This window comes from Tauraco erythrolophus, chromosome 8, assembly GCF_009769465.1.
Source record: "Tauraco erythrolophus isolate bTauEry1 chromosome 8, bTauEry1.pri, whole genome shotgun sequence".
Taxonomy (NCBI): domain Eukaryota; kingdom Metazoa; phylum Chordata; class Aves; order Musophagiformes; family Musophagidae; genus Tauraco; species Tauraco erythrolophus.
In genome coordinates, this window is record NC_141472.1 from 23,798,597 (window position 1) to 23,818,672 (window position 20,076).

The 20,076-nt window shown below is 35.7% G+C and overlaps 1 protein-coding gene across 4 annotated transcripts in view; it reads left to right on the forward strand.

Moving 5' to 3' along the window:
- The window catches only part of LOC104376594 (sodium channel protein type 1 subunit alpha), a 67,606-nt gene extending 47,800 nt beyond the window's left edge, over nucleotides 1–19,806 (forward strand). For all 4 annotated transcript variants that reach the window (XM_086615977.1, XM_086615976.1, XM_086615975.1 and 1 more), the window contains exons 21-26: nucleotides 7,948–8,229; nucleotides 15,373–15,426; nucleotides 15,757–15,894; nucleotides 17,547–17,651; nucleotides 18,016–18,286; nucleotides 18,638–19,806. In XM_086615977.1, coding sequence (XP_086472103.1) covers nucleotides 7,948–8,229; nucleotides 15,373–15,426; nucleotides 15,757–15,894; nucleotides 17,547–17,651; nucleotides 18,016–18,286; nucleotides 18,638–19,806 — 2,019 coding nt within the window. The remainder of the gene's footprint in view (nucleotides 1–7,947; nucleotides 8,230–15,372; nucleotides 15,427–15,756; nucleotides 15,895–17,546; nucleotides 17,652–18,015; nucleotides 18,287–18,637) is intronic.
- Nucleotides 19,807–20,076: the final 270 nt, after the last annotated feature.

A 20,076-nucleotide genomic window follows, 5' to 3' on the forward strand; every position in this document is an offset into this window, starting at 1 on the left:
TGTCCTCATCTGCCAGGTTGCATTGTCAGATATGTTTTACTACCTGATCTAAACATTAGAAAAATATGATAAATTTTCTTTATTATCTTTGAATAAAAGTTCCCACCTACATTACTGCTGTCGGAATGTACATATACATTCAGCATAAAGAACTTTTAATTCTTATATGTCCACACATGACATCTCTCTTCCCCCAAACTCCATGGATACACCAGATGAGACAGGGCATCTTGCATGGGAATATTTTTCCTGTACTGCATCATCAGTTATCTTCCTTCATGGGCATCTCCAAACCTCACACTAAGCAACTGCGGCAAAGATCCCAAAGCCTCCACTAAGGATCAGTCTTAACCCTCAGCACTGGGCAGTGTTTGTATTCTGTCTGCTGGCCCACAGGTCGGTTACTTCTGTTGCCTTTGTGAGAGGAACGTTTCAGCTGATGTAGCTTCTCCTAATTGAAGCCCCAGACCCATCTCCTCTGATCCCACTGACTTTCTGTGGTGCTATGACTTGTAGAAGTGGCTCTTCTAACTTCAGAGAAAGGCAGTTTTTGTCATCTGTTTTGTGGTACCAGGGAGAACAGGAAGTCATTATTACAGAACTTTTGTTATTATTTGGTCAGATCAAAGGGACTGCCCCAACCACTTTTGTCATGCTGAGCCTCCTGCCACCTTACAAACACTGGCAGGTTGCATGCAGGAAGGGACAACAGGAGTGAAGGTGCTGCTTTCACATGACATTGCAGAAACAAAACGGTCCCTGCTTTCCAGTAGCGACTGTAAACACATAAACAGAGTGTGTACTACAATACTGGTACACGATGTTTACATTACATGTATACTATACCTTGAAAAAAATCAGTTATTATTGATAAATTATTTCAGACTTTTTTTTTTTTAATTTCTCTTTTTATTTCAGGAAAACGAGTTGCTTCCAAGTGTTGTGTTTACTAAGTAAGAAAATAGTGCTTTGAATTTTCAGGCTTTGAGGAATTTTGAAACAGTAGAAATTCAGATGAAATCCCTGTTTTGTCATTCAAGTGCCAGTCCCTTCAACTTTATAAATTGTTCTAAATTGTTTAGGATGAAAAGGGATTACACAAGGTTTGATTTTTAGATGATAGATGTTAGGTTTAAAAAGGGGAAAAAAACGTTTTCTTGTGCATACATGTGTATACTTCTGTATAAATCATCATATTTGGAGTAAAACATCAGCAGAAATCTTGACAGTTATAATTCATAGTTTCACAAGTTCAAACTCATCTCCTACCCAGTTTCTACCTATGAGAATTAGGTCTATTTTGTTAGAGATTGTTTACACTTTATTTAGGAATAGTACATTGCTGATCATGATCTCAATGCTGTCTGCCACAAGATGAAAATGAACTCATGAATATTTATTATCAACTGGGCATCTTTTGATTTAATTATTTTAAGGATTTCACAATTTTAATCTGAATGACTTAAATGTTTAAGCTCACCTTTGCTCTTGTTAATCTTTGCATAAACCTGGATAGTAGCGAATTTCATCACTTCACTAGTGGATGATCTCCTAATTGATGAAAATTGTATTTGCTGACATTTTTTTCCATTGATTTTGTTTGTTGATGAAGACTTTATTGCCACTGATTACCCTACAGGTTCACACATTTCCTCTTTTTACCTGAAAAAACAAATGAGAAAATTGAAGGAATTGCACGTTTCGTAAGGTACTTCTCTTCCAGAAATCTAGTGCCATGTTTTTCATCACACTGCTTATCTACAAGGTTCCAGATTATCTTTATGTATACAATTGTAGTACTGAAATGCCAGAAACTGCCATCTCATAAACTCAAAGCCACCTATGATCCCCAAAGTGTAAAAAGCTTACTAAGAGATACTTGGCAAAAATTCCTCATTCTTCATAGATAGAATTGAAGACATGAATGAGATTAATTTCATCCCTGGGGACTGAGAAGCTGTTCAAGTATTTTTGGGGTAAGGTACTTTAAAGAATTCTTGGGAATCTTTTGCTCTATACTACCTACCTTTGCATTTCCAATTACCTTTTGAAAGAGTTTGACTGTAGGGCCATTGATATTTTGGACTTGGTTTTGCTGTGCAATTAGCCAAATCCAGGGGTTTGGGTTTGGTTTCTTTTTTTTTCCTTTTATTTCATTGATGTAGGGGTCTTCTTTCCTATGACATGGACATAGAAGATCGGAATGGATACATATGTCTCTTAAATTTGGTTTACATAACAGAATTTTTGATTGCATGTCACCTTACAAGCATCTGTCTATTTTTGTAAGCACCAATCTTAGGAAAACACCATTATTTGCATGTAGAGAAGTTCTTATTATATAGTTCTGATGTGTCTGATAGGAACACATGTCCATGCTTCATGATGGGTAAACTAGAAAATGCATAGCATACATATGATAGAGGATCCAATGATAGAGGAAAAGCTATCAGTTAAAAGTACATGAAGGAAAGCCATGCACTGAATTCAAGCTGCTGGACAGCTGATCTCACTGTGTTGGTGCTTGCCCTGTGAAGGTCCAGTGGTGTGCTTATGCTACCTCAATACAAATAAATCAGCTGATGCACTGGTTCTCTTACAGCTGTTGATTTATAAATGCAAAGAGCAAGGGATGATAATTCTCAAGACAGAGGTTAGTTCCAATGATTCCTTGCCTTGGACTATCAGATAGTGCTCATTTTTTTTGATTCAGCTATGGGCTTTCATCATGGTGTCCCTCAGATGCTCTTTTGATCTCCTGACTAGGAATGTTACTGTATTCCTTATGACTTTTCCTCTCCTACCTCAGCTCCTCCACAGTTTAAGAGAGAATACACCTGTCTGTTACCTGATACCCACCACCTGGTCCAGTCAGCGTGGTCTCAGCATCTTCTAGCCTTCCCTGTGCAAAGTCCACAAAGTTCTTCACTATGAGAACATGCTAAACTCAGATCATGGGTGCCACCTGAGCCTCCATTGCTGTCCACTCACAGCATACCTACCTGCTCATTCCAGCAATCTTACCTCTGTGGTGGACCAAGAATCTAAACCAATGGCTGCTTGCTCAATCTTTCTGTGCAAACGCTCTCTCTGGCAGCTTTGTGTATGCCTGGACTTTAACCAGCTGAGCAGAGGACATTCATGATTTTGTGGCAGATGTTCTTAATTAATACTTGTTTGAGACAAGGCAATACTCATATTTTACTCCCTAATCCTGCCCAAGGCAGTGTCAATGTTTCACATGAGTCAGGAATTAGTTCTTCTATTTTGCTTTAACGTGGCTTATGCTACACGTTCTATTGTCAAACTCTCTCTGCATTCTGCTGTCTTTGAACAATTGGTTCTTCAATCTTTGTACTGCTAAGACAGAGATGAATGGCTTTTTGTAACAAGGACCATCAGAAGTCTACGACTGTGTGACTATACAGATAGTCTTTCTCAAAGAGAAAGAAAATACTCTTTTTTTTTTTACATGTGTGTTCAAGCCCACAATTTGTTCCTCTTCCTTGAGTTTCTGAAGGCTTTCTCAGGCTTTCCCAGCTATCGAGGAATTGACCAGAAGAGCAGCACATTTTGCACTTGTTAAGGCCACATAGCATATACAGAAGATAAGGTTCAATTTCATCCATAAAGGTCCTGGTGAAGTAAGAATCATTTGGCCTTCTGTGCTTCTGTATGTGGATCTTATGTGAGAATGTACATGCAGAAAAAAATATGAGTTAACAGTTAAATAATCTCTATAGCTTTTGATGGACTCCTTCAAAGGACGCTGATACAAGATCTGGCACATCAAATCTTTGGGAAACTTTTCCTCTTTAAGCCTAAAATTATGAAGTTGACAACTTCCAAAGTGGAGGCAAATAAAGTATTTTGTCTTTTAAAGTAAGAAGAATATTCCAGTCATAATCCTATAATCTTCCTTTTCAACCCAAAGATGGTAATTTCTTCCTCATTTGCACCAGGGACAGAATTTGGAACTTCTTCACAGAAGCTGCAAAAGTTATGGAAAAATTGGATAAATACTACTGAAGATTGTTCCTGGTTTGTTTACAGATTTCAGGAGGCCCTGATATATCCATTAGTCAGGTCCAATGTAGGAATTCCTGGAAAGCCTGTGGCTGTTGAGGTGCCAGGACCTAGTGAAGCTATTTTACTGTTGGAAATATAATACATTTATATCTCACTGTGTGTTTCAGATATGTGTCCCACAACAAGGCTGAATCTAGTAAAGCTTCCTTATATTCTAATCATACAGCAGGGATAAGCTGGTATTTTACACAATCCTCATTCTGTACATTTGCACAGCTTTGGTAGCAAAACTGATAGTGATTTTTTTTTCAGTTCCATTTTGCTGTCTTCTTTGGACAGTTGCCAAAAAAGAGATACAAACAACAACAACAGACTGGACTACTGATTTGTATTCACATAATGTCACATCAGCCAGAAGATAAAACAGACAATAGGCATTGCAGTAGTTCTTTTATCTTACGTATATATCTGATGTTGGAAGAAAATGTAAACGTGACAAAAATTGTGCATATACATTAAATACTGCTTTCTTCTAGAGAAGACATGGTTTGATTCCCACAAAGATGTATTTTTTCCTGGATCAATATCATCGGAGATGTAAAACAGTCAAGTGCCCATTTGTCTTTGTAGGTGTCAGGTTTTGCTTCTCACTTGCACTTACTGCTATTCCACCTATCTGAAGCTATAGGAAGGTGAACAAGCAGGATCAGCTTGGGCTCTTGCAGCTGGCTCACCAGAGTCAGCCTGACCAACAACATCCCAGTCTTGAGGAAGTATATAAGTTGTTTTAAAAAACTAACAACTCTGCAAACATTTTTTTTTTTATTGGCACACTATTCTGTATCAAGGAACAACAGAAAATAGGCCCAAAAAAAGTCTCTTTTAAAATAAAAAATACGTTTAGAATCACTTATATCTAGTCTAGTTTTGCAGAACAAGCAAAAATAAGAGCTATAGTTGCCAACGTTCTTTTAACCCACTACAGACTCTTTTCAACAAGACAAGACTGAAGATTTTTATTTGCTAAATTTTCACCTCAGTAAGAAATGCTAATTGATCTCTTTTCTGCATTCAGTTCACTTTTCAATTGGTTCTCACTTTTTTCTGTCCATTTGCTGTAACTTATGTGCCTAGGTGTTGTGTGTATATGTATGGGTGCTATCTGGGAGATATATTATGTAAGCTAATATCCTGGTTATCTTGATATACCTCAGCTATTCCCAAAGGAAACCAAAAACGTAAATGGAAAAACCACTGATAAAACAATTGACTCTAAGTGTCTGTGTTGAAGAAATTAAAGACTTCTTCCTAAGCTGGACTTGACAGTCAGCCAAGCATCTGACCAGCATGTAAAGATACAGTTTTACATTATAAATATGATAGGGCAAAGGCTCAACAATGTTGGGGAAAAAAAAAAAAATCAGAAACAAAATGCAAACAAACAACAACTTACAAAAGTTTTAATTTTCTTTTCTTCTTTTCTTAAAAAACCTTCCAGGGGGACTGGATAGCTCAAGGGGTTGGTAATAGGATACAGAGCCTTTCATCTCTAGGTCACCAGTTCGCATCCAGGCCAGGTCAGTAGTGACCAAAAATTGTTACCATTTGATGGGTTTTCAGTGACCTATATGAAATAAGATGTTGGAACTGTTATTGGAACAGTTGCTGGAAGCTGTTCACGTCTTGTTCAAGATGCAGTCTCAGCAGCAAGACTGCATTATCTGCTCAGCTACAGATGTGAGACACGCTGACGGCATTTTGTAGAAATCTTTTTTTCTGCAACTATTATCAATTCATAATTGTTGTAGCAATTACTGTAGCTGTTAGCATTCTGTTGCCTGTTCTGGATCTGTGCTGTGGTCCAATGGATCTCAGGGTTGTTAAAAAGGAACTGCTACAGGCATTCAATGCATACAACACTATTCTTTGTGTGAGAACAGGTAACCTTAATTTATTTAAGTTGCAGGACTAAATCCCCATCTTTTTTTCTTGACATCTTAATTTTCAGGTTTTTCACCAAGATTAAACAGAGGAATTCAATCAGTATAACACATCCAGAATATTTTTATGGGTGAAGGAAAAAAAAAAAAACAACAAAAAGGAAAAGATAAGAAAAGCAATAGCTGGCCTGGAATTTCAAAGCAGCAATAGCATAATACAGAGTCATAGATCAGGTCAGACTTGGAATAAATTGCAGAATCATTGCATTCCAAATTTTTTATGTTGTTCTCTGTTCCATCAAGCTAAGTAGCAACAGATTTTTTCTCCCCACAGTATAGTAAAAAATCATTTCCCCGACTCTTTTGAAAATGGTTTCTTATGTTCAGAATATTGCTGGGACCTTGTTAGCCTTTTTAAACTTTTTTTTTAATGGCTAGCTTATGCATCACCTAGATACTTCACATTTTCTACAATATAGATCTCAAGAAGCAAGCATGGTTCCTTTAAAGTTATCACCAAAAATAGATGCTGCAAAGAAAAGCTAAATTTTAAAAATTCATGGGTTTATATGGATAATTCTCATTTATAAGAAGGTCCCATTTCTACTGTCCAGCAATAGAGGAGGATCTTAAAATGAGAAGAATATATGCCCTGAAAATAACATTTTTACCTAAGATCTCTAAACAGGTCCTAATTCCTGGCTGTAACATTTGGGAGGAGGAGGGTGCTGAGTGACGAGTAACTCAACCACAACACTCTACTTCCAAAGTCCTTCAAGAGGCTGTGAAATACAGGTAGTAAGATGGAGCAGCTCTGAGCTTGCTCAGAATTATGTTGGTAGCAGGGAAGATCTCTATGTTGCAGAAAGCAGGGAACAAAGATGGACTAAGACACCTTAATGCACTCCAAGTGTCCATGCCAATGCTTTCTTATCTTACTGCAGGAATTGGATTACTGAGAATCTGAGCCCTACTATATATTTTATTTTACCCTCCTACAAAGTCCTAAAAGTTTTATAGAGAAAAAAAGTAAAATTTAAAATAAAATACAACTTGTAAATGAGATCTGATATTGGATGCTTAAGGAGAAATGATTGCTCAGCTATTAGCCAAACAAATATAATAAAATTTTTGATAGCTCTGACAGACACATGTGATTAATTCCTGTATATATCAGAATAATGCACCTTTTATCTACATAAGTAATTACTGCTATCTTGCCTGCAAGGGGCTGAGAAGGCGACTGGCCAAAAGTAATTTAAAATGCAAAATGAAAACCCCTAAATATGTCCATGATATATGTCCTTCTTTAGATAAACGAAGGGTATTACTGACTTAAACTCAGTACATGAAACAATAAGACTGGAGCTTGAAATAAATTATGTTGATTCAAGTAGACACATATTGCAAAACTGTCTGGCTTTTCTATACAAAGAAATTAATCTTTGTTATAATCTTGCATGGACCAATAAGGCAATAAAGATATGTATTTAATTCCTGCATAATCCTTTCAATGTAGAGCTTAGTTTCTAGATTCATGGCATTTGTGTTTTCAGCTTAAATTTCAAAGCTATGTTGATCAAATCTACAGGTTGCCATTTTTCTTTAAGCATTTTTAAGCCATAATTTGATGCATTTTTAGAATTTTATTATGTCTGTATTTATATTTAACACTTTTTTTTAATATATATATAGAACACATCAGTGTCAGGCTTCATCTTAATACCACCAGGTCTTCTCTTTTGTTCTTCTTTTAATTATTTTAATTTTATCACTTATTTTTCTTTCATTACATGTTCTAATGTTAAGTATTTAAAAGAACAGTGAAAGGCTACAGTTATTAATGTATTGCTTTAACATTTATAGTACTAGTTTCTAAACAAGCATTTATTAAGCATTGGTAAAACAGTATACAAACCTTTATTGCTGTAAATATTCTTACACTCTTTTCTTTTTCCCCCCTATATTTGTGTACTAGGTGGTTGTGAATGCCCTTTTAGGAGCAATTCCATCCATCATGAACGTGCTTCTCGTTTGTCTTATATTCTGGCTAATTTTCAGCATCATGGGAGTAAATCTGTTTGCTGGGAAGTTCTACTACTGTGTTAACACCACAACTGATGAAAGGTTTGAAGTCGAACAAATCAACAATTTTAGTCAGTGCGAGGAACTCATAAAAAACAATCAAAGTGCCCGGTGGAAAAACGTGAAAGTAAACTTTGATAATGTAGGATTTGGGTATCTTTCTTTACTTCAAGTAGTAAGTGATCACTCTTTATATACCTCTTACTGTTTATATGTAATAGTGAAAAGCAATTCTAGCTGCAAAGACAGAAAACATATTTACCTGATTATTTTTATCTGTGACTTAGTAATACTGCTGCACTGATAATTGATTACTCTTTTCCTAGTAAGCAGCACGTAGAGCCTACTAAGATGAATAAAGAATTTTTAGGACATCTGACAGAACAGGTGCTATTCTTCCTGTTTAGGAAGTGCTATTAACAAGTGCTATTCTTCTGATTTATGCTCCCTTAGTCTTCCAGCCTCTTCTAACTTTAAGTTTCTAGAAGTACCCAGGAATGGTATTCACGTATCTGAATACTTTAAGTTTTACTATTGCTGAAAACCAAAAATCTGCATTGGTGCAATTAAGTCACAGAGAAGAATTCCAGGTAGGAAATTCCATCTTCGTGATGTGGCTGCCACCAGTGCAGACTTATGTGATCTAAGAAGCAATTTCTCATTTGAAAGAGAAACAGGAAAAGAAAAATATAATTAGATGCTGTAATCTAAGAAATATTTCCCCTGCTATTTCTATGCATAAGCATCTAGTGGAGTTTATTTAGCAAAAACTGAGGGAAGAAAAGAAGGAAGAAAATATATGCAGAAAGATACTATAAGTTTATGCTTTCACTATCAAAAATTGTGTCCTCACAACACTACTGTCTTTGTATTTTGGAGTAGCTAACAACCTGACCCAGCTTCAATCAAGAAAATGTTGGACTCTAACCATTGTGCATTCAGCAACCTCTATAGTTTTTTTGAGGTTTCTGTCTAATTCTGCAGAATCTTAGTTTTCATTTTTATAGTTTTTAAATAAGTTTCTAGCTTTTATGTTGGCATAAGAAATCTCAATAATACAAATCATTAACATGATGCAGTGGTATCGGCATGGTCCTACACAGGGTCTAAAATAATAGTTCTGAGCATTGTGAACAGTCTTTCTCAGCTCATATAGCGTCTCACCTGTGTGACTGATAACTCTGGCAATTTAAATTTCACTATGATTATTTATTTTGCTGTCACATTAGGAAAGAGCAGAGAAAGACCAGCAGTATTAAAGAAATAAACTATTGAATACAATTTGATTTTGATAACAAAATTAAATTGTAATAGAAAGACTTCAAATATTTATTTTCTGTGTCTTATTTTTGAAATATTGTGGCTTAGAATATTTAGATAGTTTTGGCTTAGAATCTCTCTTGGGGTTGAGGGGGCAGAATGCTTTATTACACATGTTCAGGAGAAACAAGACATCAACAAAACTGTTTCCAAGTGGTTTGCAACTGCTGTTGCAGTAGTAACCTAGTTTATTGTGGGACAGGGATAACACCAGTTGGATTTTTTCCTAGCTTTGTGGCTACAATCACCATGCTTAAGCTACTTGCAGCCAGTGTCCCAGCTATGTGCAGCTTATTCCATCTTCTCTTCACTGAAAAGCAACAACTATATCTTACATGAAGACTTAGATTCTTAAATTATTGGATCGTTCTGGAAGGCAAATTGGGAGAAATTTGTTGATTGTTCACATGTTTTCAAAGGAAAAATTAATCTAGACCTACCATGGAGGGACCTAGCTCTCATGGGAGGACAAGCCAGTTGTTTTTGCAGTATCTACAATATAGAGATCTTGCACTGATATCAAAGGCTTGTCTAATGGATGTATTTTTTTGTGTGTGAGTAGAATGTCAGTGACAACACCACTTTTTTTTTCTGTATTACTAAAATGCTTGTAAAAACACAAGGAGATTTTTTTGTTTGACATACCAGAAAAAATGGGGCACTTCTGTCATTGCACAAAACCGACACTTGGCCCTGCATCTCTTAGGGTTTAGTAAGTAAGCCACTAGCAGTGATTTTGCAGTTATGGAATGATAAAAGCCCTAGGGCAGAGAAAGCAAAATAATAGCTCATTGTTCAGTTAATGCTTTAAAATGTGCCTGTTTTTTTCACCTTCAAGAACAAGAGAAAGGCCACAATTCACAAATGTTTGAGATTCTTACATTTCTTTTTCAACCAAAAAAGATATTTACAGGGTGATTTTCTATTTGATATATAAAGTACTTTGGATGAGAATCTAGAACAGGATTCTAAAGCTACTGTGTTCAGAAGAAACGTGAGACGTGAATAGGTATGTCATCACCCTAGACTTCCTGACCTTTCCTAATCGGCTTGTAGTAATAGGAAAGATGAGTAAATACTAAGGTATTACTTAATTAGAAGTATCCATTACTATGTCAGAAACAAAAATAAAGCTATTGAAACTTGAGTATTTGGCCAAAAAAGTAGTATTAAGCCTGAAAAATTGGATTAAAAAATCATAGTTGCAAGTGGATATGTTTTCTGTGCTCCCAAAGTGAACATTGATGGCCTTTTTTTAACATCTTAATGATTAGTTGAAAGACCTACTGAAGTCATTTGGTTCCCCACTTTAACAATCTCAAGCAGAGACTTTTGTTTATGTTGCAACGGACCTGAGAAATAAACCCCATAGAGGTAAATGTCATTTTTCTAATGACAAACTCAGTGATGAGAAGGTCCCTTTTTCAGGAAGCTAGAAACTAACTACAGAAAGCTGCCTCTTACAGTCCAGTACTATTTCCGTTCTCCATTCTATCCTCTGACTCATGCCCTTTCAGCCAGTCAAAGATGAATATTGTAAATCCCTTCAGCTTTTCTGGGTCATAGGTAATACAACATGAATCTTTATTTTCTGCATCATTGAGGTTTTCTATCTGGAGTGAATTCTACTGGAAGTAGTACCATTTCCATGACAAAAAAAAAAAAAAAAATCTACAAGCCAAAAGAACTCCAAACCCTGGCACTGAGGACCTTATTATTCTGGGAAAGACAGAAATGAGTCCCATGAACAATTTTTGGTTTAAATCATGAAAAGCCTTTTCTGGTAGTATATGAGTCTATTCATTGCAGAAAAAAAAACTGTTTTTTAAGACTAATATGCAAAAGAAACATAAATATTTCACACAGAAATACTCAAAAGAAGAGCGATAATTTCAGAAAGAAATATTCTATGCTCAAAAAATAGATTGGAAATGTGTGGCAGTGGCTTTTTAAAGCAAAAAGGACTCTGACAAGCTCTTTCTTGAATTTCCTTGGTGGCGATGGTGAATGAATTTCTGGAATGAGGGACCTAAGAAAAGAACATAAACTAATTTTTGGTTTGCATATTGTATTTTTTTTTCTTTTGGGGGAAGGGTGTGTGTGTGAAAAATCTTTGGTATCGATAGCAATGTTATAATTCTTTCTGTCCAAAAATACAGGCCAACAATATGTGCCATTGATATAAGCAAGTTTTATAGACTTTGTTGATGAGAGACTATTTTCCAAAATTCTTACATAATTTGAAGTTGGAGTGTAAATATTTATGCCATCGGTCATATAAGTACACAGTCTCTCTATAAGAATTTTTTTCTTCTATGATCCAGCATAGCTCATGTTGGTCTATGTGGATCTGCAAACTTCTTTTTTCATTTCTTGATCTGAACTTGTTTGAGTATTTCTCTGTCCCTAAAGAAAAGCATCAAAGCAGAGACAGATCTGCTGGAGAAATTCACAATTTTCATGCATCAATGAGTGAAGAGGAAGAGGTTGGTGTACACAAAGAGATGTGGCATCTGCCCTGATAATTTTATGGGCTTATGCCTTTTTAACTTGAACCTAGTGTTTGGATTCTTTGGTAAGTAAATCTCCCAAAGGCCTGCTTTTATCCTGCTGTTAAGTGTATATCCTGCTTACCAGGATAAAACGTGGCAAACCAGTGGGTCTCAAAGCACAATGTTATATTAGTCTGCTGTTACTAGGATAAATATGAAAACACAGCTTGTGAAGCGTAGGGTAAAAAAATCAGAAGTGAATTCTAGGGCTATAAAATTAGGATGGCTTCAAAGTTCCAGCAGGTTAGTATCTTCAAATCAAGATGCTATTGCGTCTCTGAAAAGAGAATGTGAATCTTCTGGGTAGTTATTTCTGGTAAAGAAATGGAGTGGTGAAACTCCACCATTACTTATAGCTTCTTTAGAAATTATTTATTAGGGAAAAAAGTCAATGGACTTTTAACAGTAGCAAAGTAGATTGGGGGATTTTTGGTTTGTTGACTTTTCTAACTACATTTGAATATTTCAAATTTCCCGGGCCAGGGGGAACACTGGCAATAGATGCTGATTTCAGTTACACTGCTGTAACCTTTGAAATCAATGAATTACTCCTGATTTAGTGTCACTGAGAATATACAAGATATTTTTATATTTGAATATACAAAAGGGAAACTAAGAATTTGATCTCTTAGTCATATTTCTGTATTATTTTCTATTCAGTATGCACAAATGCCTAATACCTTATTTATGTTACAGAAAATGTTTTGCAGATAAATTTAAGCCTAACATAAGCAGGCCTAAGCTTCTACTGGATGCAGTAGAAATAACACTTTCACTAAATGTGATGCCTTGACACTGAACCTCCAGTTCCATTATTTGCTCTTGTTCAGGCAACATATTCAAAAATTACATGTTCTCCTGCTGAACTGATGCTTCTGCTTTGGGAATTAAGAATCTGTTTTCTCACAGCTAAGTTCTCAACTAGATTTTGCATAATGATGGTTATATTCACTGATTCCTACTGATTTTCAGGAAGGATTTAGAATAAAACTAATATGATGAGGGAGCATATTTTATTATATAAAATGACTTAATTTTAATTAGGTTTTACAATTGTTTTTTTCTTTATTTCTTCAATAATGGTAATATCTTATGGTTTTGTGAAACTTATGTGGAAAATACACATTTTACTTTGGATATTTTGAACTGCAAGATAGTAATATGTTATATTTTTCCACCCCTACACTCTTTTCAAGTTGCCTTTTTAATAATAGTAATAATAATAATAACCATACAACAGCTCAGTTCTTCAGCTCTTTTTCCTAGTGCTAGCTGAAAGGTACTGTCTGTTTATAACTCTACTGATGATGGTGAAGCTAAATATTTTAAAATTAGTCTATTTTTTTCAATTCCCTCTAGTTAGTCTAGGCTACACCAATAAATTTACAAAAAACTATACTTGCACTTTGCCTGGAGGATGATATGCAAGGATCATCATACGTCTGAATCTAAGGCAACAGCACACAGTTTGCAAAAGAGCCACTCCATCATTTGCATCATCTTTCTGATGTAAACATATGTCCCTTATTTGCATTTAGTGTTTCACGTTGAAGTGCTGATTTCAACCTAAGTTATGACATTCAAAAAAATGCAAATAATGTACCAAAACAGAAACAAAAGTAGCATCTGTAAGATAGGAAGTAATCATCCTCCCCTATTTAGACCGTGTAAGACCTCAGCTGAAATACCAAGTCCAGTTTTGGTTACCATTTCAAGAGATGAACTAGTGGAAGAGATCTCAGAGGAAAATAATGAGACTGATCAGAGTTCTGGAAAACAAGTTCTACATGGAAAGACTGAAGGAAGAGTGATTGCAGCCTAAAGAAGAAAGGGAGCAACAATCAGTTTGCAAATAAGTAAAAGGTGCTGCCCGAAGGATGATTGGTATCCTGTTCTCCAGATGTGTAATAATTGTTGCAAGTGACAGTCTTAAATGGCAACAGAAGGATTTAGATGTTAGGAAACAATAAAGCAAGTGCCAGAATAAATATTTTTAATGAGGTTGTGGAGTGTCCGTTATTAAAAGACTTTGATAACCAGTTAAAAATACATTAGGAATTACATAAATAGAATCATAGAATCAAATAAAGCTGATCCTACCTTCCTAATCCCTTGCAGTCCAAATATTCTTCAAGGACTTTAAATTCTTCAGCTGAGACTTCTACTTGTTTCAGATTTATTGTTGATTTTTTCAGTCCTTTGATACTACACCTTGATTTCATCATCGTACTGTAAGTTGCCTGAACTTCATATTTTCTGTATTGGCCCCAAGACATGAAAGTTGTTGCATATTGGATTTGCACCTTGGGATAATCATGCTCTTTTTAGTATTCCACAATTTCAAAAGTGTAAGGGACATCTTTTCCTTTAAGAAAATAATTCCTTCTCATTTTAAGTTTACTTCAGGATGATGCCAGCCGATTTGTATGCTGCGTAAGCAAAGCCTTTTTGAAAGCTACACTAGAAATGAAACCTCAAGATGATGGAGATACAGCAGTAACCATGGATGAAGAGTGTTCCATTCCCAACTTGTTTCTTCAACTGGGCTCTATGACAAACAATATGAAGGAATCAATGATCTGCAGCCCTGATTAGCAAAATTATAATAGAGATTAAATGACAGAGAACTATCTCACTTCTTTGTTTTACTCTGGGCACAAATGGATTAAAAACTGAGTGATTTCTATTTGGAGATGTTGCCTAGTCAAGAGAACTAATTGCTACAACAGAGAAAACTACTTTCTGTTTGAACACTCAGATGAAGCAATCTGCACCTCACTGTCAAATATAAAAATTTACAGGTTTTGGGCAGAGGAAATAGATATGAAAGTTCACTAAATGCTGCCACCTATGAGGCATATTAAGTCTTCGATGCACGTAACACCCATCTTCTTCTCAGAACATATCTGAGGGATCTAGCCTCTGTAAAATACAATATCATTTATTTAAAGTAAAAATAGAATTACTAAATCAGGCAAAGTCTTTCAAACCAGAGAAAAATCAACATTCTGATTGATAGAGCTGATTAAATTTTCGGTTCCCTTTTGTTGCCACCTTTCTGACTGATTTGAGAGGGAGGGACTACACATCAGTCTTCATTGGTGGCAACTCAGTTACAAAAGGCTATTTCTCAGTTGTATGTAGCCTTTGCAGTTGACATGATTTGATGACTATTTAGTCCCCTAAACTAATACTGCGTTCTATCATTTGTGATAATTGATTAGAAATAAGTTAATTATGCTTACTGCTTAAAATGTTCATGTAGAGACAAAATAGGGGGATACAAGTAGTGTATCTGATGAGAAGCTGTGAAGAAAGCCAAGAGACAAAATTATCTAGAAATCTCATGTTATGCTAATTATTCCTGCTGCTGTACTCAGATGCTGGAAATAATTATATGAACTGTCTTCAAGCTCTATGCTTAAACAGGTGTGTACTGTTTACAGGCTACATTTAAAGGCTGGATGGATATTATGTATGCAGCTATTGACTCAAGAGAGGTAAGTACTGCAAATATTTTAAATTATGTTTTTTTTCTTGAGATCTGTCTATCAACAAATACATATCTATATATCTTCCAAAAGCAATTTATATCTATATATTAGAATGAAACCAAATTAAATTAACTAATACAATAAATTGCGGAAAATGGAATGCAAACTGACAGATGCTATCAGTAATAGTTGGGACGGACAAAATACATTGATGTAAGTGACAAGAGTATTGTTCAAACACAAAATATTAAGGACTTTTCGCCCAAGGTTGCTGCTTGTTCAGTTGAAATTTTCACATGAAATCTTAGGAATGATACATCACATTTTTTTTCTTAGGTATTACAGCAACCCAAGTATGAAGACAATCTGTACATGTATTTGTATTTTGTCATCTTTATCATTTTTGGGTCTTTTTTCACCCTGAACCTGTTCATTGGTGTAATTATTGATAACTTCAATCAACAAAAAAAGAAGATAAGTATTGATTCATTTCTCTTCTAAATATTGCATTTTTACAAGTGCATGATATATAGAATGTACACCCAAGATTTGTTCAAAATTGAAAAAGATGAAGTATATTAGAATATAAAATCTTATCAAGATGTAGTGTGCATTAATGTCATAAGATTTCACATTGTAGTGAATGGGATAGACCCTTCTGTTTTCAATGGCAGTTTAGTTTTCCTCAAGTCATCTGCTTTTCCATGCCTAAACTTCATGAAATCTTCTTACATGATCGAATGCCTGATTTAGGCCTCTGCATTAAAGCACTCATCATTTCTTGCCTTTTTTCTTCTTCATTTGTAGTGATTCTATCAGCACAAAAACCCATAGATACCTGGTTATGAAAAATAAAGCATCATTTCATCACATTACTACAGATGCTATTTTAATGATCCCAAGTATTCAAGTTCTATTTTATGGCATTGAACAATCTGAAACTCTAAAGAACAGGAGTGGTTTGTAACTATCTCAGGGCCTTTTTTTTATTGTTTCATAGCGCAGATGTAGATAATTTCACTGAAATAAGTGGTCTGAGTATCAGATACTAATCTTTAAAACTATTTTCTGTAAATAGATTAGGATAAAAACAGCTATGAATTACTAGTTTAATTTTACTGGACTTCATCACTTTCTTTGGGTTTATGTTAATAATGAGAGATACTAAGTAATACTTTTGAAAGCTGTACATGCCGGACACGTGGAGGTACATGGTTAGGGAGTCTGTCCAGAGTATGGCACATGCATTCCCATGTCTTCAACATTCCCAAACACTCATCCACAAAGGGCTGAATCTAGTCCTATGTGTCCATAGATGTTCTTGGAATTAGATGTCCACAAGTATCTTTTATCCAGGAAACATTTCCTTCAAGAGGTATGTAGAGTCTGATGGGTTTTCATTCAAGCTGTCTCTACAAGAAAGCTACTATAGGCAGTGGATTTTGGTTAGGTTGCCAGGAAAGATCTATAATTCTCTCTTTATCTTCACTGTCGGGCTCCACAGGCCAGTTCTGGCTTTTACTAATCAGAACTTCATTGAACATGGAAGCCAATCAAGATAATAGACTTAAAGAGAGCATTTTGCTGTTAACAGTAGCAAGAGTGCTTCAATCTTCAGCTCACTTTTTTCCAAAATCTGACAAACCATCTTCTCAAAACCCTTGAAGACTTTGAGTCCATATGCTAATGTTGTGATTGCTAAACTAGAGATATCTAAAGCACTAACACATTCATGTACTGAAAACCTGACTGTGTTTGCTTCGTTTCACTAAAATCACAGTTCAGAAGTGACAGGCTATTTAAGCTTATCTCAGATGCTGTTTACTGTATCCCTTCCTATAAAAGAAAAGAGGTACTGAAAAGGATTTCTTGGAGTTAAAGGAAAATAACTGTAGAAAAATGCTGCATTACTGGTTTTTTTGTGAGATGCAGTACTGGCTGTCCAGGCAACTTCTGGTCTAAATGCTTAGATTGCAGACAGCTGCATTTGATAGCTAAGAAATTTTTTTCCAATTCAGTCTTCTTGATTTTCGTGAAATAAATAAACAAATCACATTTCTCTTTAGAAGTTTTTTCAATGCTGCATATAATTGTGATTATAACCAGTTTTGATTTCATGTTTTTACTTTGGAGGTCAAGACATATTTATGACAGAAGAGCAGAAGAAATACTACAATGCAATGAAAAAGCTGGGATCAAAAAAACCACAAAAACCTATACCAAGACCAGGGGTAAAATTATTTATATACATCAGAACAATAGCTCTTTATTAACAGCTCAGTTTTTATTGATATATAGAGAGCAGAAATGTGCCCTTATGAAAATTATCATTTACTAGTGTATCAGTCAGAAAAAATGCAAAATGAAAACAGAGTTAAAAAAAACTTATTTTTCCCTGGCAAACATTTTATGTATGACTATACAAAGGAGACTGAACTAAGTATTCACTTTAATTTGACTGCTCTACTTAAGATCACTACTTACAGTTTCATCGGCCTTACTGCATGTATTTTTCTACTTTCTTCTAAGAGGAGAAGAAAACCAATTACAGTTTGTATTGGATGTTTCTTTTTTTTTTTTTTCTTTTCTCCCCAGAACAAATTCCAAGGCATGGTCTTTGATTTTGTGACACAGCAAGTATTTGACATCAGCATCATGATTCTTATTTGTCTTAACATGGTTACCATGATGGTAGAAACTGATGATCAGAGTAAAGAAATGGAAACTATTTTATACTGGATAAACCTGGTGTTCATTGTCCTTTTCACTGGAGAATGTGTCCTGAAATTAATTTCACTTCGGCATTACTATTTCACTATAGGCTGGAATATTTTTGATTTTGTGGTTGTCATTCTCTCAATAGTAGGTAAGTTTTGCTTATTAAACTAAAAAGAGGGTAAAATGAATATAAGATGAACTTTTACTTGAACAGAGCTATTTGGCTGCCTTTTGCCATTGCAAGGTTTACAACTCAGTCATGCAACTTTTCATCTTATCTGATAATTTACCTAATCCAACTATCAAAACTTTTATAATCATTCACCACATAATGCACCTGCAAATACTAACTGGTATAACAGAAATTATGCAAGTGGAATCTGCAGAATATCTTTAATTGCTACATAGAACCACCAATTTAAAACTATTTTTCTAAATTTCTACTGTAATATGGAGATTAAGTGGTAATGTATCTTGGTTTTATTTTTTTCTGTTTTAGGTATGTTTTTAGCCGAGATGATTGAGAAATATTTTGTATCCCCCACACTGTTCAGAGTCATCCGACTTGCCAGAATCGGCCGAATCCTGCGCCTCATTAAAGGCGCTAAGGGAATCCGCACTCTGCTTTTTGCTCTGATGATGTCTCTTCCCGCTTTGTTCAACATCGGCCTGCTGCTGTTCCTGGTCATGTTTATCTATGCGATCTTTGGCATGTCCAACTTCGCCTATGTTAAGAGGGAAGCCGGTATAGATGACATGTTCAACTTTGAAACGTTTGGCAACAGCATGATCTGCCTGTTTCAGATTACCACATCTGCTGGCTGGGATGGTTTGCTCGCCCCAATTCTTAACAGTGGGGAGCCAGACTGTGACCCTAACAAAGCTCATCCAGGGAGTTCTGTGAAAGGTGACTGTGGCAACCCTTCCGTTGGGATTTTCTTCTTTGTCAGCTACATTATCATATCATTTCTGGTAGTGGTGAACATGTACATCGCTGTGATTCTGGAGAACTTTGGTGTTGCTACTGAAGAAAGCGCTGAACCCTTGAGCGAGGATGACTTTGAGATGTTCTATGAAGTCTGGGAGAAGTTTGATCCCGATGCAACACAATTCATGGAATTTGAGAAATTGTCTGATTTTGCAGCAGCACTTGAGCCTCCTCTTCATCTACCCAAACCAAACAAAGTCCAGCTTATTGCAATGGATCTGCCCATGGTAAGTGGTGACAGAATTCACTGCCTTGACATCTTGTTTGCTTTCACAAAGCGTGTTTTGGGGGAAAGTGGGGAGATGGATGCCCTCAGAATACAGATGGAAGATCGGTTTATGGCATCCAATCCTTCAAAAGCTTCCTATGAACCAATTACAACCACATTAAAAAGAAAACAGGAAGAAGTATCTGCTGTCATTATTCAACGGGCTTATAGACGTCACCTTTTAAAACGAACAGTAAAACAAGCTTCCTTTATCTATAACAAAAACAAAACTGAAGGAGGGGCTGGTCAGGGTATGAAAGATGAAATCCTTATTGACAAGTTAAATGAAAACTCATTTACAGAGAAAACCGATATAACCGCATCAACAGCAGTTTGTCCCCCTTCTTATGATCGTGTAACAAGGTCAGTCAAAGAAAAGCATGAAAAGGAAGATAAAGATGTTCAGAAATAAAAGCAAATAGCAAGCAAAATCATCTATGTGCAAAATAGTTCATAGCCTGTAAGGTCATGTGTTTGTGTCACCAGGACTCCTGTTGGAGGTCTATGCCAAACTGACAATTTTTACAAACATACTGTACATTAAAGGTCAGTGCCTATTAAAAGACAGTGACCCCTCGTCAGTGACTGTGACTGTGATAGGAGGAAACAACCTTGACAGGAGGTTACTGTTCTCACTACCAGCTGACACTGCTGAAGAGGAGAGAAAAAATGGCTACTCAGA